The sequence below is a fragment of the Saccostrea echinata genome, unplaced genomic scaffold (assembly GCF_033153115.1).
Source record: "Saccostrea echinata isolate AGI-Se365-2 ecotype Australia unplaced genomic scaffold, CSIRO_AGI_Sech_v1 ptg000012l, whole genome shotgun sequence".
NCBI classification, from domain to species: Eukaryota; Metazoa; Mollusca; class Bivalvia; order Ostreida; family Ostreidae; genus Saccostrea; species Saccostrea echinata.
The window spans coordinates 9,420,471-9,442,027 of NW_026889761.1; the positions used below are offsets into that span (position 1 = coordinate 9,420,471).

Consider the following 21,557-nt stretch of genomic DNA (forward strand, 5'->3'; position numbering starts at 1 on the left):
AGCTATCCTTTTAATTTCTTTTTCAGATCGACTGAAAGATTGTATTTTACTACGAAGACCCCTGTAACACGAGTGTTTAAACTTACATGTATTCAGGTAGGTTTTGGTACGTCCTAGCAAAAATATTAATATGGTAATGCTGATGTAATTATAAATTAGTGCATGGAATTCAATTTTTGCTCCTGAGTAATTTGCAAATATAAGTATAATTTAAAATAATTTAAATATTTCACTAAAGGATTTTTTTTCTTCTTATATAAAATATTTTACCTCATTTTTTTAGTGTATTTTATGACACCTTTGAGATGTTGGATACTATTTAACGGAGTTTGATTAACTTACAATATTCACTGTTGTGATGTCGTCTCTTCATTTTGAGTTCAAAGCTGCATTTTCGGTTACATAAAGTTTCAGATATGGCCAAATTTGTGTTGGTTTCAGAAGCCATATCTGCTGCAGATAATTAGAATACCAGTTTTTGAATGAAAAAGATGAAGATAACGAATAGTGTTTAACTCATAATCAGGTAGAGAATAATTATCGTAAACAGGCCAAAACTCGAACACTCTTGGAAACCTCAGAGGTTGGAATCAGGTGCTAAGAGGAGTAAGCATCCCCCCAACAATTGGTGGGAAATATGTCAGTCTATAAACGATAGGTTATATGTACAAAAGTCATTATAACAATTAAAGTCAGCATTTTACACATTTCTTAAATGCTGACTTTAAAGGAAATAGTTGAAAACATTGTAATATGAACTTATTGAAATTAACTAACCATAGTCTGCCTGAGTTTAAAAAATGGATTATTTTCAGAACATGGTCTTGAGTATCGAATAAACACTATAACCTTATTTTTTTTGGTTGATTTGGCGTTAAAATAAGTATAATTCCTCTTGTTTTATTCCTATATAGTTCACTAGCCAGTTGCTTTTAAATACACATATCGCTTTGCAGTTTCTGGATAAGGATTTAAAGGATATTAAGGTTGTTCTCGTGTTGTAATAGTTTATTGATCTATTTATTATAATTATATTAATTGCTATTAAAACGAATATTAACTTTTTCATTTGGCTTAGCTACAAGTATTAAGATGCGAACAGATCAAGCCACGCTATTTTTATCAAGAACACAACACTACTACTAATAGCAAATTGCGGTGCTAATTAGGTCATACTTCGCAGTCTGAGGCCGTCTTATCACTCAAATATTTGTACAGATATGGTCTCGTTACATGAAATCAAGAAACGCTCATTGGAATGTTATACTTTGGATTTTGTCTGACAGGTAAAACATCTGATAGAATAAATAAATTACTTTCACGCATACTTATTATTCTGTGTGCCTTTGTACCCTCATTAAGCAGAAACAATAAGCTTTATATTTTATAGTTTATATGATGCATTTTATAATATTTTTTAGCAGTAAAATACTGTTATTTTTAATTGAATAAAAATGATATTTTGTCACCATATAAAAGAATGACATTTATTACTTGTTACAATGTCAATCTAACAGACACTAAAACTGTCAATGTTTCTCCGAAAATCTTGTTGAAATCCATGTCTACAACGTTCAATCTCAAAATTGCTTAGCTATATGACGTCTCACAGCTGGCTGCTAAACTATGACGTCAAAGTCTTTTACATTATGTTACGAAAACACAGATTAATTAATTTATTTATTTATTTATAAATTTATTTATTTACTTATTTGTTTCTTTAATTTTTTGGTTTGTTGGTTTATTTATTTATTTGTTTTGATTTTTTCACTAGTACATCCTACTTATGAATTTAAAATGATAAATGATATATATATATATATTTAAATTTTTTAAATAAAAATAAGTTTGCATACACGGAAGGTAATATTTGATGCGATTGGGCATCTCAGTCGATATAAAATGCAGGACAAATACAACAAAGTTGATTCATAGAATGACCAAAAAACAAAAACAAAAACAACAAAAGTAAAAGACAATTTATAAGAAACACATAAAAATTTTGATTTGGTGAAGCAAGCTTTTATTTATCCTTAAAAAATCTGAAATTAAACTACAATTGAAGCTAAGTTGTAGAGAGGAAACATAACGCTACACTTCTCCCTTAGTCTTACTCAGTACCTACGTGAATCCTCTGTCGTCTGCCGTTTGCGATGACGCTGATCATGATGCATGCACCAAACTATCTCGTGTATCTGACGTCTGCAACGATCTATGTTTCGCTAAATATTGTCCTCGAACATGCGGGAAATGTCGTAAGTAAATATTTTCTTCTTAAAATATTGAATTGAAATAAATTCTTTGGTTATTAGGTTACTTTCCTGATAAATGGTAATAATCTTAAGTAATAGTTTTGTGTTTGTTTTAAAGTTATGAAATGAGCATGCGTTCTAATTCTTTTGATAAAACACATTAAGTTCAGCTTTCATTTCTAGGATTAAACACTCCTCTGACTACATTGAGATTGTTTTTTTTTCCAAATAACACAAGACAGATTTGTTCCAAACAATGTCATTTATTATGAAATGACAACATATAATATAGATCTAATACATAAAACTGAATGAAAAAGAATGGGAGACCATGTAACATTAAAACACAATTCCTGATTCAATAGCAGTGGATAGAATGATGCTAGTTCGCTTATCTCAAAAAGATGGAATTACCGGGGAGTCCCCATGGGTTTACTGATAAGAGGCACAAAGTGGGGATTTACACTCTTACATGAAATATATGGAGATAACGAACAGTATTCAAGCTCAAAAGTCCATTAAACAATACAAATTAGGAGCAGAGCAAACACGGACCTCTAAACATCAGAGGTGGGATCAGGTGCCATGGAGGAGTGAGCATCCCCTGCCGACCGGTCACACCCGCCGTGTGCTCCTTGTCATGATCGGGAAATAACGGAAAAATCCGTCGACAATTCAGTGTGTAAACAATGGCCTAAAAATTAGTATGAAAAACGTCAGTCAGCATTTGACTCAATGATAAATTGTATTTGCTGACAAGGTCATTGTATCGACCATAGAACTTACGAAATGATGACTTTAGACTAGACAGCTGATATTTTTGTTTCATCAACTTGTTTGTCAATAATTCACCTCGTTTTAGAAATTGTTCATACGTAGAGCATGCTCTTGCGTATCGAATCAACTGAGAGATATATACCCCGTATGCCGGTGATGAAGGTATATTGCTGCATAAGTAAGGGAAGTTGACGATTGAAAAGTTAAAGTCATCACGTTTATCATAAAGCTTGGTTGTTAGATTACAATACATACAATACATGAAACTTAACTTAAAATAATTTTACTAGCATGAAATATCATTTGATACTTAAAACTATGGTGAAGGAAAAAGTTAGGAAACTTCGACATGATATTCGGATCTCTTCTGAGAAATGAAAAAAAAAATAAAATTAAGAAATTGCACAATTTTTGATACCAAGGCCTTCATACAAAATGATATATTGTTTCCTTCCTTGATAAAAAAAAAATCCAAATTTTGAAAGTTAACATTTCAATTTAAGTGTCAAACTTCCCAATTTTCAGGTATGCTTACTTTGCATTAGAAAAAGCAATTAAACCTGGAATGATGCCATAAGATTATATAATAAAAAATACCATTCTTGAAAATAACCTAATCTTATTATTCACAAAGTATCGGAATAAAAAGAAATACTAAAAAGCATGATCTAAATTATCAAAAAATATGTACTTTGGAAAAAATGAATGGTTAAATTTGAATTTAAAGCAATAATGATAGCAACTGCAGCATGAAAATCAATAAATCTTGAAAAAAGTTTATGTCATTAAATTGAGATTGTTTTCAAAAATACTTCAATACATATTTTTGCTATTTCTTATCAAATTAATATATTACCAAGCTTTGAAGTGTTACAACTGTTCCGCCGAGCCAACGGTAGATGCTTGCAACGCCACGACAATATGTTCATCTCTTTCTCATGTATGTTAATATTAAATTTGCGAAATGTTTCCTGTTGACATTTACAAATATATAAATAAAAGCGGTCTTTAGAATGATATACCATCAAAATAATTTTTTTTTTTGCTAATTTGTTTTTAGAAGTGCATTGTGATGGAATCTTTAAACTCCGATTTATCGATAAGCTTTAAATCTGGGTGTTCCACAGATCATGTAAGTAAAAGAAAAAAAAAGACAATACTCTACAAATATGTTGTTCTACAACAATTTCTTTACATAAAAAAAAAATCATGTTCATTTACTTCATCTTTTCAATTATAACTGTATCATAGGTTTGTTCCTTGCTTTTTGGAGGACCAACGCATCAAGCCAGAGGCCAATGTTGTGATCATGATTTGTGTAATCATGAAATTCCACATTTCAAGCGTACAACTGGGCTACAAGAAACACAAACAATACTGAATGCGACATTAGAATTATTTAGAGGTCAAAGTAGATTCTATTCTAGATTCTCATAGTTCAACTATACTTGACTTTATTTTATTCAATCAGCATTTCAACTCGGTTAATTTCTGTACAATGTCTCTAGAGTGCCACGAAGTTGATCCAACTGCCTGTCAAATAATGAAGCAAAAAATTCACAATATGTGTGATGAAGCTTGCTGGGTACAGGCCTGTCCTCAAACATGTGGCAAATGTGGTATGTGTGTAATGAAACGTATTACTATGTTATAGATCTGCTCAATGTAAAAGGTGAAGATTACGAACAGTGATCGATCTCAAAAATCACTATTGTATCAGCAATACAAATATGTGAAGAGGGCATAAAAAATGAAACACGCCGGTGTATGTGGTTGCCATATTTTATTTTTGGTATAATATATAATAATGGTGAAGGCCTACAATATAATAATAACAAGTAATAAAATGTAAAATCAAAAGTTATTGTCATTTTGAATATAGTATGCTTATTAAAAGATCAATGCAATACATATTTTGCAATACAAATGCAGAAATACAAGTATACAATGAAATAATATAAATAAATTTCATAATACTCAGACATTTATATAAATTTGTAAAAATTGTTATTATGCCAAAATTATATAATATATAACAATATGCATGATCTTTATCATGGATAAAACATACCCTAAGTAAGGGAGAAATCAAAGATCCATGTGTGATCTGTCACATCATTGTTATTATCCTCATATGATAATATAACAGACCTTAAATGCATATTCTGTATCATTGATCAATATATTTTTTAAAACTCTCAAACTTAATGTAACAATAGCATACTTCGAATTATAAAAACTAGTTCACCGGTTTAACAAGACTACAATAGTATTTACTATTTCATGATATATGATATGATAATAACTTTACAAAATTAATAAATTTGGTCATTAGCTTCTTTCGTAAACAATTTATCTCATATGTAAACCTAAGCAATCAACTCATTTAAGAATTACAAAATAAACTCTTAATATGCTGTAAATGACACATAAATTCAGGATACTTAATAGATAAATACTTACATACTTTGATAACTTCTATGGCGATAAACTAGAATATATTTTAACTTTTACAGACTTCAATTTCACATGTACAAAGCTTTCGAATCTCAATATGGCGTGTCTTGTTATGGACCGACAATTCAAACAAAGGAATAAAAATTATTATTTGAAAGAAACACTATTATTTTATATTATTCATGTTTTTAGATGTATATATTAAATAAAGAACTTTAAAAAATAATTTTAACTTCAAGTATTACTGAAATAAGAATATATTGATATTACGGCTATTTAAATAATTTGCGATAAATTGGTCGTTTAATTCCATGGTAGAGTGGTTAGGCAGCTCGCCTCGAAAACCAATTAACCACGGTTCAAAACCAATCATGGGAACAATTATTTTACCAAAAATTATTTTGTCAAATATATAATTTTTAAATATAAGATACATTATCACAATTCCACTATATCACACACGGACCCCTGGAAAATTCCTGAGGTGGGATCAGTTGCCTAGAAAAACATTTAATAAAATTAAAAAATAAGTTTTTTTTTTTTAAATTTCTGAGCATTCTGATAAGTATGTATATTCTATACGTGTAGTATCATATAACTTTTGCTGGCTTAAAAATAAATCCATGATTAGGATTCTAATAGATTTTCATAACTGTGCCTGCAAATCAATCAATATTGCTTCTGTTTTGGACAAGTCTTCTGTTTTTATCTTCATAGCCAGCTGTTATTCTTGTGATCTGGTGAGCCATCCGAGATGTTGTACAAATACTACTGTTTGTGAACCCGGTGAGGTAAAAAGTTCTCTTCTGGATTTATGTAAATACTTAAGACAATAATTTTCTATAGATGAAATGGCACACAGTTCATGAGTTAAACTATTTTCATTTATTTTTTTGCTTTAGCAATGTTATTCAATGAAGCATTTTTCTACTGATGGTGGGTACGCATACAAATTGGGCTGTTTAAAACAGCAGGTGTGTTTTTTGATAAAGAACAATGCGAACTTCATACTCAGTAAATAATTATATTCATATACAATTTGATGCAGAGTAATTGGAACATGACTACGTCCATTTTAATGTTTATGGATAGTTTCTTGTAGGCTTGTTCAAGACTTCGCACATCATTCAGTAATATCTTCGGAAGAAGAGATGAGATAGAATTGCCTTTAGACGGAGATTGCTGTCAAGGTGACTTTTGTAATAAAGTTGTTCTGAGACATTCAACAACTAGTACAACAACAACGACGCCAACAACGACGGCACCAATGACAACTACGGCACAAACAACGACGATGCCGACAACAACAACAACTCGTGATCCCCTGGGTATTTGTAAATCTAATACGGAGTTTGCTATAACAAGAATCCACAATTTGCATTTCAACAAGTTTGTTTAGCTCATATGCTTTTGATTTAGGTTGCACTTATTCCCCCAGGAGTCGTTGTCCCGATACGCATCGACAAATCAGCAATAAATGTCTTATGGTTTCCAGCACGCCTTTGGATTTTGCTGAAGCAAAGGTTGGTTGAGCTTCACACAGTACAAAATAAGTTTACGACGCTTTAATGGGTATGGTTTACCGTCGAGAATATAAGGAAAATAATTCTTCTGAATTTATTAAAAGAGGAACTTAAGAATTTCTTGCATTTCAATTCAAAAATATCGTTGCATATCATATAAAAATGAAGATAACAAACAGTTATCAATCTAATAAAAAATCTATAAAGAATACAGATGTGTATAGGTCATAAAACACGGATTCCTGGAAATTCCGGAGATGGGATCAGGTGCCATAGTGCCTCAATAGATAGAGCGCTCGTTGGGAAGTCGGAAGATTGTGGCTTTACAGCCGGGGCTGTGACAAACCTAAGTCGAAACAAATATGTAGCAACAAGCGCTGACTACTTATAAATGACATTGCGGGTCATTTGGATGATATCTTAAAAACCCAGACCCCATGTAATGGCAGGCGTTAGAGGGCTAAAAAACCTATGATATCGACAAAAGACAACAAGTTAACACTTTTACTCGGCACTCAGGACCTTTGATCGGAGAATGAGTGAAATAAAAAAATAGACAGGACTCTATAAACAATCAGTCAATTAGTCATATTACTTACCATTTAAATAGGAACTACAATGTAGCAATAAGATGATTTTTAAAGCATAAATAAAGTATATAAAGTAAAAAGTATCTATATAAAGTAAAACGGTTTTATATATATTTTATGATTTGGTAGGGAAGAATAATTACAATATAATTTTTATAATAGTTGTTTGTTTTGCCAAGGTTATGACGAAATGGATGATAGTGGGTTGTCAGAAAATCTTTCAAAGAAATACAAATACGTTTGCCAATTTGTGGCCTTAAAAATGAAGAGTTTGTTATCAACATGCTCAAGTATAGGATTTGTCTGTAATATATGCTCTACACTGAATCTTTTGGATCATTCTTTTCATGCAAATGTTTAATGTTTTGATATATTTTATTTATATTTTTTTTCGAAATGCAAGGTTTCTGACATGTGAATTTATAATACCTTAGCGATATTGCTATTATCATTGCTCCACCCTGGCGGAGGAAATTGATGGAAGAAATATATACGCCATTCAGCAATATTTATATGGGTATTTTAGACAACATATTAACACAGGTAACTGAGATTTTAAAAATATCGAGAATATTTTTTTTTGCTTTCGATTTTATTAAAACGTTCTCTTCTTTATATATTAAAAATTTTGAATGTTCATTTTTTTTATGGGAAAAGTTGCAATAGTTAGATTTTGTTTTGTTAACGGTAATGCTTCATTTTGCGTAAAAATATATTTCTTTTTTTAGGCAAAGGTCTACAAAACATTAAGGTTAAATGGAGTTATATTTGGAAAATTTTAAGAAATGGTAAAATTATCATTTTTGCTATTGAACATGATGTATCAGAGAAGATTTTTCATAGTTGTAGTCATATATAGGTACTTCTTTTCCTCAGAGAGAGAGAGAGACCTTTACAACAGGGCAAAGCATTGCTTCAGATGTAAAAGTTCAGACAGTCTGTTTTTATACATTGATGGAATTTAATGTAGCTATATTTGCAGGAGAAATAGGAAATGTCTATCTTGGTGCAATTGATAGACACCATGACGGAAAATTTACCTGGATCATATCTGGGGACATAGCAGCTATACCAATCGGATCGGAATACAACCATTACTGCGGACTTTTAGTTTACACCACAGGGGTGATAAAACCAGTGTCTTGCAGCGAATCATATTATGCTCTTTGTGAAGCTCCATTAAAATAAATATTCATTAGATTTTGTGATTTTTGTGCCCCATTTGATAGAAATCTGACGAAGATCATGCAGATATGCGAGAATAAAATACAGTATAGTAGTAGGTTATTGTGATTTGATAATAAAAATGTTATTTTAAACCAAGGAATTATGTATGAAAAAAGGTAACTTTTCTTAGTATTACGAAATGTCAGTTTTTCTTTAACTTTTCTATAGCTATTGATCATGCTAGAGTAAATCCAGTTAACAATATTTGTAACGCTCTCTCTCTCTCTCTCTCTCTCTCTCTCTCTCTCTCCATGCAATCACATCCATATGTGTCGACAGCGTAGAGCAGTGGTGGTTAGAGCGCTTGCTCGTTATTTCACAGTAGACACAAATAAAAAGCTTTGCTAATTTCTGGCACACCATTTTAATCTGACCTTTGCAGACAAAATTACTCAAAATATCTTTGTCACTAGACGTGACAAGTTGGACTTCTGGATAGTGTGCTGATTTTATCAAATCAAAACAATCCCTAAACCCTCTCTCTAAAACAATATCTTTTTTTGCTCAGTTAAACATCGCATTCGCCTCCCCACGAAGATATTTACCAGAATAACAGCGCCATTATTTTTGCCATCTGCCAGATACTTTTCAAGAATTTAGATGAAGTTACGATCATAAGTGGTCTTACCAATGTCCTTGTGAACACTAAATAATTTCCGTTGATAGGTATGTTTTAACTTTTCTTAATGTATATATATGTTCATCTATCTAGCAACAGAATAGCTATGTCAATGCTACCAGATGCTAGAAATTCTTATGTAAAATACGTTGTATGGTTTTTAACAATACACTGTAATTTCTTTACATAAATTCTCAATGCCTGGATATTTTGGGAAAAAATAAGTCTCTTAAAATTCTTCTTTTTTCTTCTTTTAATTATTCTACTCACTTTACTTTTTATATTGAATAATGTTCGCAAAATGCTGCTAGATAGCACGGTTTTGAATTTTATCGGCAAAATAGCTAGAGCAGTTCTACCTGAAGCAATTCTCTTCCGTAAACCATACACTTGTGAGACTAGTGAATTAAATTGAATAGGTTTCAGACCTTTAAGACGACCATAATCCCTTTTGCTAAAGAATCTGATTTGTCAAAATAAATTCGAGAATTTTTCTTTTTCTTTGAAAAGCAACTATCTGTATAATGTCAGCTGCTCTACTAGTTCGAATAAAGTTATGATCTTTGTACTCGTTTAAGAGTAAGCGAGAATTTCAGAAGTTCTGGATTTTTAAATCTAAATTTATCCATAAAATGTCAAGGATATACACATGCATTGTCATAGCACAAAACATTGTGTGTGGAAAAAATGTGCACTTGCTCCTTATTTTCGTGACAAGTATGGTAACATATCAACGGGATTTTGTTCCTGAATAAAAAATCGACACTTGGACATTTGTATCACTTGTAACATTCTTGTGCAATAATTCCCCCTAAAATGACGTTTACGACTCTTACCAGAAATGCACTCATTTTCTGTGACTTGCAGACCCTATAACATTGTCAGGATTTAGCAAACTTCAAACTCTTTAAAGATTGGCGATATCGAGAAGCAGCTCTCTTGCTGCAGATATTATAAATATAAGAATTCGTCATGATTTTATTGTAATTTTACTTAATTTGAAACTTTCTTAATAATACTTTATGGTATATTTCAGACTCTAACTTAACAGACTGAGAGTATTGCCTTAACAAAATTATCGACCACAACCAATCAAGAATTTTTTTAATCAACCTCCTCAATGACGCAAAAACGATACTTTTTTTTTTAATTTATCATTAAAATGTTGCAAAAAAGACCTAAATGAATTTGCAAAACAAAAACAACAAGCAAACAAACAAACAAATAAATAAACAAAATAACAATGTTTGTGAAACACTGATGCCCCCTTACGGCAATTTATGGCAAAGGTTAAACTTTCTCAAATGCAAATCAAATATATGTTGGTACCCAAAGTATAAGGTCTTGTTTCGAGGAATATACCTGTGAGATATGAAAGCCCTAGCAGCAGCCATTGAATAAATATGGAAAACGTTAAAGTTTTTCAAAAGTATGTCAAACATCAAGGTCAAGGTCAAATGGTCAAAATTAATGGTGCCCACGGAAAGCCTTCTCACAAGAAATACACATCTGAAATATGAAAACCGTAGCACCAATCGTTCAAAAGTTATGGTCATGGTTAAAGTTTTTCAAAAATAACTCCAAGGTCAAGGTCAATGGATTACAATTGTTGGTATCCAAAGGAAGGTCTTGTCACAAGAAATACACATGTTAAATATGAAAGTCCTAGCACCAACCGTTCAAAAGTCATGGCCAAGGTTAAAATTTTTCAAAAGTAGGTCAAAATCCTAGGTCAAGGTTATATGGTCAAAGTTGTTGGTATCCAAAGGAAGGTCTTGTCACACGGAATACACTTGTTAAATATGAAAGGCCTAGCACAAACCGTTCAAAAGTTTCAGCCAAAGTTATAGTTTTTCAAATGTAGCTCAAACTCCAAGGTCAAGGTCATAGGGTCAAAGTTGTTGGAATCCAAAGGAAGGTCTTATCACAAGGAATACATATGATAAATATGAAAGCCCTAGCACCAACTGTTCAAAAGCTATGCCAAGGTTAATGTTTTCCAAAAGCAGGTCAAACTCCAAGATCAAAGGGTCAACGTTGTTGATATCCAAAGGAAGGTCTTGTAACAAGGATTACATATGTAAAATATGAAAGTCCTAGCCTTAACCTTTCAAAAGGTATGGCCAAGGATGAAGTTTTTCAAAAGTAAGTAAAACTCCAAGGTCAAGGTCAAAGGGTCAAAGTTGTTGATATCCAAAGGAAGGTCTTGTAACAAGAAATATACATGTGAAGTATGAAAGCCCTAGCACCGATTGTTCAAAAGGTATGGCCAAGGTTAAAGTTGGGTAAAATTTTGCAAAACTGGGTCAAACTCCAAGGTCAAGGTCAAAAGGTCAAATATACCCAAAGAAAGGTCTTGTCACAAGGAATGCACATGTGAAATATGAAACCATAGCTCCAACCAATCAAAAGTTATGAGCAATGTTAAAGGTTTTGCGGACAAAGAGACAAAAAGACAAACAGACAGCTAGACGGACGGACAGGGCAGAAACTATATGCTATGGGAGCATAAAAATCCTATAATATCTTATCATCCTTTGCCTTTAGCTTATCTGTGAATATCAATTAAGATGTGTATGAAGGACCATAAAATGATGATTATATAAAACAAAAAGAAATTAGGTCATATCACGACTTTCTGGTTTATACTTCATTCAATGCTTATGACTGATAAGGAAGATAAGGTATTAACCTCAAATCCAAACAAAGCATGACTGGATTTCCTGCAATTATTGCTGGTAAGATTAAAATATATCCATTGTTTCCATATTCGTCTTAAAAAAATTGTGCATATTGTACATTTACTTCGAATTCCATATCTTAAATTACAGTAATCTGCCTCTGTGGTATTAGAGGAATTTCCTCTCAGACAACCTGTGATGATGTAGATACCACTGTGTGTCAGAAGTTTCAGGACAAACGAGATATCTGTGTGGATCCATGTCTGTCTAAACTATGTCCCAGAACATGCGGAACATGTCGTAAGCCCTCTCTTTCTTTTTTTTCTCTTTCTCGTTACATTATATTCTATATTAAAATGTTTACATCCATACTATTACATAGTTTGTTATTAAGTGATTCGCCAGCAACTTTTTTACAGCATTAAAATGCTACAAATGTGATTCTGTATCTAACGTGAATGACTGCAATGCTACAATGGAGTGTCCTTCCAACAGTATGGTATGTCTCCTTGCGTGACATTACTCTATTTTAAAAAAGAATATATAATGCTTGCATAAACTTAACTCAGATCGCTGAAATGATATACATGTAGGTTGTTCCCTTTAACACATTTTTACTTTGTTCTACAGCGATTATCCATTATATACGTATAATATAAATGGTCACTACTTTTTCTCGGAACATAAGATAAAGTATCAAAATATCGAAATACAAAAAAAGAGAAGAAAAAAAAAAGAATTTTATCAAATAAAGATCAACATTTTATTTTTCCAGTGCATCGTTAGCGAGTCCTTGGGAGCAGACTTTTCTATGACTTATCGATTGGGGTGTGCAGCCAATGATGTAAGTAACTACACATGTAAAACTTAACTGAAGTGTATTTTTCATCCAAGGAGAGACTGTGAAAAATAGATGATTTTTGATATTTTCATCTGCCAATGTTTTTCCTAATGTGATAGAGAAACCTTGCTTGATTCTCGTTTGCCGCGCCGCGTCAAACCTAAGACGTAAACATAAGTAGTGACTGTTCCTTCGCCAAGCGCCCAGCACTACAGGTGAAAGTTACGGGTCTTTCGGATGAGACCTTAAAAACCGAGGTCCCGTGTCACGGTAGGCGTTGGCACGATAAAGAGCCCTCACAGCTTAACGCCCTGAGTGCCGAGAATAGGTATAAATTTGAAGCCCTTCACCCGCATACGTTGAGTTACTATATCAGTGAAAAATTCTCGAATGGGACATTAAACAACATGCTATCAATCAGTCAATCAATCCATATGTGACAGTCGAAGTTAAATTGACATTCAATTTTCAATGACATGAAGTTGGTCACATGATCAGACTTTCTTGCGTATGGAAAATAAACCGCACGAGACCTTTGGAAGGTCTAGAATGTGATGTTCATGTACGTTATGTCGCTCATCCATAACAAAGTCTACATAGTCCTTTTTTTTCTTTGTAACACGAATGAAAATAAAAATATAAGAAATAAAATATCATTTTTAGAGTTTCACTTTGATATGACATGAAGTTGGTACGCCCTTCGGGCGTTATAGGATTTGATCACGTGACCAACTTCATGTTATATTCAAATGAAACTCTAAAAATGATATCTAATTTATTGATTGAATACAGTCAGAAATCTTTTTTTTTACATCTTTAATTAATCAAAGTTCATTTGATATTTTTTTCCAATGCCTACATAGAATTTGGAATAATAAACAATTTAAAAAAAAAGGTTTGTTCGCGATTATTTGGATCAACTCCAACTGGATCCTCCCTGATTATTGGAAAGAGGGCACCAAAAAAGAGAGCAAATTTGAATGGTGATTGCTGCAACACAGACCTGTGTAATAGACACTCGCCTTCACCTCCAAGGATTAGGCGACAAGCCCCAAACGTAACTACAACAATGGAAATGATGACAACTACTGTAATGATGACATCATCAACAGGTGAAATACTAATTGTGATATCATATAAACAAGGAAAACTTCATGTTCATAAACAATAATCTAGCAATTCGACGGTGTGTCTTTTGTCCTTGAATAAAAACTCATTTCTTCTCAACTCCATAGATTTTATAGTGGCACGTAAATCTTATACGGTACCAATTTTAGTGCAGAATAGGTGCATTTCGACAAATTATGTCTCTTCATTGATGCTCATACCGAAAAATTTAAATTAAAAAAAAACAAGCTTGGAATAGCTGAAAAAGGGGGGTGCCAAAGACTGGAGCCAAACACGTCGAAGGGTCAGAGCTATGCATGAGGGAGATAATCCTTAATTTTGAAAGAAAAATTTAAATTTTACCACAAAAATAAATTATATATCCGTATTTTCATGCTAGTACAGAAGTACTTAGCTACTGGGCTGTAGAGACCCTGGCATCTGATCCTTTTTTGCAAATAATTTGATTTGAGATACTCTAGGGGATGCGTTAGTGCCATTGTTGTAAATATTTCTAATGCTTTTCTTCATTTTTTTTTCATTAAATGAAGCAGGGATATTTTGTTTACAGAAGCTACCAATTCAAAATGTATGGATATTGACACATCAGCTTGCCAGAGGCTGTCTAGTCTCAATAAAGCCATGTGTAGTGACCCTTGTGTGGTACAGGTTTGTCCAAGGACGTGTGGACAATGTTGTAAGTTCCATTTAAATAAACACGACGATTTCCGTCTGTGTTTCTCTCTTTTAGCTTAGGCTAACTCCATTTACATTACATTGCTTCAAAACTTTGATGATAGCTAGGCGTATGATATTCCTATCATGGTTTTTAAACGGATACTGATCTATGAAATCATATAAGATTTCAATGGACACCCAACTCTGTCCGAAAGGATATTCAAATGCTTCGTCAGCTTTTACTTAACACCCAGTCATCCGAAATCTTTTGATCAAACTCTACAGACTTCAAAAATATTGAAGGGTTGAAAATTCGTGAATAATTTGATGCCCCTTCAACATCTGCATATTTTAAGCCTACGTTCTTTGAGAAGTGTTCATAATTGATGCAGTATACATCTACATATATCGTTATATAATATGCTTACAAGCTTTAGCTATTATCTGTAACTTATTATTATCTGTAACTTACATTTCAAATTGTAAAGCAATTCCTCTAAAATTGCTCATAAAATAAACGGTCTTTAGAGAGCCTAGATGCTTCATATTTATTTTGCAATTTTAAACACTCAATTTGAATTTAACATATCCTTCAAAAATCATTTCGCTGATTTATATTGACGGCATAACGTTTCATACAAGTTTTCAGTAAGTCCTTATTTTGCAAAAAGAGTACTTTCTTCAATTCTTGTCACCTGGCCTAAATAATTAATTGTTTATTATTTATTTGCATGTGATTATTTTACACTTTGTTTTAATGTCAGCGGAATGTTATTGGTGTGACCATGTAAAGAATCCTGAACAATGTAATACGACCACACAATGTGAAAGAGAAGAGGTTAGAACTCGCATTTGCTCGTTTACTTTGTCTTTTTATTTTACGAATCATGTTAGAAAAACTATTATAACACAAATAATTGTAAAAATGCACAGTGTTTAACATATTGCAGACATGCTATGTATTGGAGACTCTATCATACAATGGAGAACATACCTACAACGTTGGATGTATGCACCAGAAGGCAAGTAAATCAAACTGTTTTGGTTCAGAAGTGGAATACCGTTCCATTGGATTTGCATATCAGTTGCTTACGTAGTGAAAAATAATGTTTTGAAAGCTTTTTCTGCACTGTTAAGATGCTAACATAGCTACCTTTGACAGGTTTGCAATCAGTTCCACTCCCAAGCTAGTCATGTCTTTGGTAAGAGAGCAGATCCAGTTGAGCTGTCGCTAGATGGCGATTGTTGTTCAGGTGATCTCTGTAACCATCACGCTCTTACCCACGTGACTGCTACTACTACGACTGCTCCTACAAATAGTACGTTGATTAATGCATATGCTCAAAGTGACATAACTTTAACTAAGAATCATATTTAAAAGGTGAATCACTGTGCAATTATATGTGATAAATTTTATATCATAAGTTAGTACGTAGTTCGAGTATTTCAATCCTTTATATGTGGTCAATCAATGTTTAAGATATTTGTGCATGGCTTTAAGGTCATGATATCAAGGTCGCAAAGTACTTGCAAGACGTATAATTAGAGAAGGGGTTAGAAATATTAAAATGATATTATGTCCTGTGAATAAAATCTTAGCTATTCTAAACTCTAGATATATCGACTGAACGACCCATAAAACGACCTGAAAACAATAGCTTTAAATTGCATAGCCTAATTCAAAACAAAATATACCTCTACCAGTAGAATCTATTTGTTGTCGACTTGTAAACCAAAAATATATGTAACAGTATTATTCATGCCTAGTGCTTATTATATCAACACAATATTACTTGAATAATTGTATTGAAATTTGAAATGATAAAACAAATGGGCATTATTATCCTATTAAATATTGTGTTTCTTACTCATTTTTTTTTTACTTTAGTGTGTGCATACACAGCCGCTAATCATCACTGCCCCACAAACTTCCATCTTGTGGACGGTAAATGTTATATGATTGGGAGTACCTCTCTCCGATACGATGATGCTATGGTAAGTATACTTGCAATATCCATATTCAAAATGGTATATTTGATTTCTTTGAAATTGGTACAATTTTCTGATTATTCATTTCTTTTCAATAATTTCCATGCTTAGAACTTTTGCAAGACACACTGTTCCAAACTGGCTGAGAACCTTTCTCATGGAGATTACGGAGCACTTGAACATTTTGGTAAGGTCTTTTAGAAAGGACCATATATGATAAGAATCAATTCTGCCGCCGCCCCCCCCCCCCCCCCCCCGAATGAATATTTTAGAATGTGATTCAGATATGTATAATTGTTTTTTATTTTGCAGAGGAGATTATATTAGAGATATTTCCAATACATTTTTCACATTTTAATGCACTAACAGGCTGTAAATGACGTCAGAAATGAAACTTTTTTTGCAATCCAATCAAAATAAGACCAAAATGTGCATTTTTTCCTGACGCTATTTTTTATGGAAGACATAGAGCGCAGCTTTGAACATTCAAATTTTTCTGTCAGTAATAAGTCTTCGATAGATAATCTTTGGTAAAAATATAAAGTTTGTTCAAGTCTGCGCTCAATATTTTCTGGACGAAAAACTGCTTGAAAATAAGCAGTTTTATACAAAATATGCTAAAATGGCGGGAAAAGGTGAACTTTATGATGTCATATTCCTAAATTAATGGCATTTTGATCAAATTAAAAATTACGAATAAAGGTCAGGTGTATAGCTGTGCAAAGTAAAGCTATATATAAAGTAAATTAAAATATTCATTTTAAGGGGCCATTCGAGACACTTATCATATATAGCTCTTTTTAAAGAGTATGAAATATATTGTCGTATGTGGTTTACATATATTAGTCAAACATAGCACCTCAATACATGGAATGTTTACCTGAAGAAAATTTGAATGTGTACAAGGGTGTTCGGAAAGTTCGCGGACTTCTCAAGTTTTTTTTTTTTTTCATTATATCATATCATTTTTGTGTGTATGTCATCAGACAGTTTGAAATGTAGTATTTTTTGAAAAACTAATCAGACTGTTTGAAATGTAGTATTTCTTGAAAAAACCATTACGTTATGTTTTTGACGTTACAATGTCATTAAGTGTGTCAATGGTAGCAATTCATATTAATTTTAGAAGTAAATATCATGAGTTCCATTTAATCAAATGGAAGGAAACCGCATATCAACAAAATAAATAGTTTGCATATGATAATGTGCTGATCTTGAATTTCTTGATTATAACAAAGATTGATGCCGTCCGCGAACTTTTCGAACAGCCATCTACGATGGATTCACGATACAAATAAATCAAAATTGTTCCAAGGTCGTTGAGAAACGTTTTTAGCTCACCTGAGCCGAAGGCTCAAGTGAGCTTTTCTGATCACATTTTGTCTGTAGTCCGTCTGTTTGTCTGTCTGTCTGTCTGTCCGTCCGTCCGTCTGTAAACTTTTCACATTTTCGACTTCTTCTCAAGAACCACTGGGCCAATTTCAACCAAACTTGCCACAAAGTATCCTTGGGTGAAGGGGATTCAAATTTGTTCAAATGAAGGGCCACGCCCTCTTTCAAGGGGAGATAATAAAGAATAAGGGAAAAATTAATAGCATCTTTTAAAAATCTTCTTCTCAAGAACCACAAAGCCAGGGAAGATGAAACTCTTGTGAAAACATCCTCAGGTAGTGTAGATTCAAGTTTGTTCAAATCATGACCCCCGGGGGTAGGGTGGGGCCACAGTGGAGGATCAAAGTTTTACATTGAAATATAGAGGAAAAACCTTTAAAAATCTTCTTCTCGAGAACAGCAAAGCCATGATGAGTCATATTTACATGGAAGCATCCTCAGGTAGTGTAGATTCAAGTTTGTTCAAATCATGACCCCTGGGGGTAGGGCGGGGCCACAATGGAGGATCAAAGTTTTACATAGAAATATATCGGAAAAATCTTTAAAAATCTTCTTCTCAATAACAGCAAAGCCCTAATTGGTCATATTGATATGGAAACATCCTCATGTAGTGTAGATTCAAGTTTGTCCAAATCATGACCCCTGGGGGTAGGGCGGGGCCACAATGGAGGATCAAAGTTTTACATAGAAATATATAGGAAAAATCTTTAAAAATCTTCTTCTCAATAACAGCAAAGCCCTAATTGGTCATATTTATATGAAAGCATCCTCAGGTAGTGTAGATTCAAGTTTGTTCAAATCCTGACCCCCCGGGGTAGGGCGGGGCCACAATGGAGGATCAAAGTTTTACATAGAAATATATCGGAAAAATCTTTAAAAATCTTCTTCTCAATAACAGCAAAGCCCTAATTGGTCATATTTATATGGAAGCATCCTCAGGTAGTGTAGATTCAAGTTTGTCCAAATCATGACCCCTGGGGGTAGGGCGGGGCCACAGTGGAGGATCAAAGTTTTACATAGAAAAATATAGGAAAAATCTTTAAAAATCTTCTTCTCAATAACATCAAAGCCCTAATTGGTCATATTTATATGAAAGCATCCTCAGGTAGTGTAGATTCAAATTTGTTCAAATCCTGACCCCCCGGGGTAGGGCGGGGCCACAGTGGAGGATCAAAGTTTTACATAGAAATATATAGGAAAAATCTTTAAAAATCTTCTTCTCAGGAACAGCAAAGCCCTTATTGATCATATTTATGTGGAAGTATCCTCAGGTAGTGTAGATTCAAGTTTGTTCAAATCCTGACCCCCCGGGGGTAGGGCGGGGCCACAATGGAGGATCAAAGTTTTACATAGAAATATATAGGAAAAATCTTTAAAAATCTTCCTCTCAGGAACAGCAAAGCCTTGATTGATCATATTTATGTGGAAGTATCCTCAGGTAGTGTAGATTCAAGTTTGTTCAAATCATGACCCCCTGGGTTTGGGTGGGGCCACAATGGAGGATGAAAGTCTGAAATAGAAATGTATAGGAAGATATCTTCTGATGAAGAACTGCAATGTCATGATTAGTCATTTTGATATGGAAGCATCCTCAGGTAGTGTAGATTCAAGTTTGTTAAAATGATGACCCCAGAGGATAGGGATGGGCTATAATGGGGGATCGAAAATTTTACATAGGAACATATAGGAAAATGTCTTCTTCTCAAGAACTGAAAATCATGTTTAGTCATTTTAATATGGAAGCATCCTCAGGTAGTGTAAATTCAATTTTGTTCAAATGATGACCCCCGAGGGTAGGGTGGGGCCCAATAGGGGGATCGAAAGTTTTCCATAAGAACATATAGAAAAAAATTTCTTCTCAAGAACAGAAAAGCTATGTTTAGTCATATTGATATGGAAGCATCCTCAGGTAGTGTAGATTCAAGTTTGTTCAAATGATGACCCCTGGGATAGGGAGGAGCCACAGTGGGGGATCAAATTTTGACAAAGGAATATATGGGAAATTTTTTTTAAAATCCTCTCAAGTACAACAAAGCCATTTGTTATATTGACATGGAAGCATCATCAGGCATTTTAAAATTCAAGCCCCCTCCCCCCCCCCCCCCCCGCACCCCGTAATCTTTTCAATACTGAACTGATTTGTGCTTCTGCCTTGCCAATGTGCTCAGGTGAGCGATGTGGCCCATGGGCCTCTTGTTCATGGATATCACAGAGCACTTGAACATTTTGGTAAGGTCTATTACAGAATATACATAATTATCTTGAAGAATTATCTTTTGTAATTAATGTATAATATAAAACTGTATTATCTCAATACACTGGACACCCACATGAAGGAAATTTAAATGTGAAGAACGGATCCACGATAAAAAGAAATCAAAATTGCATATCCTCTTTAAGCTTTTAAGAATTATTTAATAACTTGTAAAACAGATTCAACAATGACGAATAAGCTGTTTGTAAATTAAATTGATTTAGTGGAATAATAAATCAGGCTATTTCATAACTAATATTGATTTTTGTTTGGGATTCATTTGTTAAGTATTGTTTCTCAAAACTCTTACGTTGTTGCTTTCATTTTCAAATTTGTTCTCACAAATGAGTGACTAAATTGCTTAAGAAAATGAATATTTTTTAACTCTCTGAAATATAATCGAAACATTTTCCAAGTTGATATGATAGTGTGATATAATCGAGAGTAATGTGTATGTCACCCGAATTGTATAATATACATGGTAACAATTGCAATTTAAGATTGCTCAAAACATGTATCTGTTAGGTTGAAGAAAATAACAATTATACCTAACTCGACTTTATTAGAGGTGATATAATTACTCAAAATCAAAAACTTTTTTATAGACCTTATTGTGAATGAAAAGTTAGTTACTAGCATTTGGATTTTTATATTTTAGTAAGTGGAAGGAGCCACGTATACATTGGGGCTCGTGATCCACACAGAAATGGCGAATTTGTCTGGAACACCAGTGGTAGGCATGCAGGTAGCTTAAACTATCTTGGAGCCATATTAGGATTACACAATCCCAAACCATGCGCAAGTTACTCTCCAGTTCGCCCTGGTCTCCATGCTGAAGACTGTTCCAATTCCCTCAGACCCTTATGTCAAGCTCCAATGAAATAAAATTCTATGACACAATATTAAGCTTTGTTGCTTCTGATTTGTGAGATATTTTACACTTAATGATCTTCTTAGTCGTGAATTTAACAATGTTTCCGAAAGTTATGACGTTAAGTTGATTTTTGGTACCTATCGTGTTATCAACTTATCCAAATCCGGCGTGTAAGCTATTTGTTTTTACTTGAAAATATGTTGAATTATTGAAAAACTTAAATAAAAAATAAAATTGAAGTAAATTTACATTAAGAGAGAAAAATAAAATTTATCCTATATCTTTAAAAGTACTAT

At 33.1% G+C, this 21,557-nt stretch overlaps 2 protein-coding genes across 2 annotated transcripts; both read left to right on the forward strand.

Annotated features, from left to right (window-relative positions):
- Positions 1-4,527: 4,527 nt before the first annotated feature.
- LOC133184970 (uncharacterized) lies at positions 4,528-6,885 on the forward strand. The gene is made up of 4 exons (XM_061320034.1): positions 4,528-4,648; positions 6,204-6,277; positions 6,389-6,460; positions 6,589-6,885. The coding sequence occupies exons 1-4, from the start codon at positions 4,528-4,530 to the stop codon at positions 6,883-6,885; spliced, it is 564 nt and encodes a 187-aa protein (XP_061176018.1).
- Positions 6,886-12,130: 5,245 nt separating this feature from the next.
- On the forward strand, positions 12,131-21,272 carry LOC133185913 (uncharacterized). The gene is made up of 12 exons (XM_061321204.1): positions 12,131-12,183; positions 12,277-12,426; positions 12,546-12,625; positions 12,902-12,970; positions 13,863-14,079; positions 14,646-14,771; positions 15,517-15,590; positions 15,703-15,774; positions 15,915-16,071; positions 16,641-16,747; positions 16,853-16,928; positions 21,046-21,272. The coding sequence occupies exons 1-12, from the start codon at positions 12,156-12,158 to the stop codon at positions 21,270-21,272; spliced, it is 1,383 nt and encodes a 460-aa protein (XP_061177188.1). The 5' UTR covers positions 12,131-12,155.
- Positions 21,273-21,557: the final 285 nt, after the last annotated feature.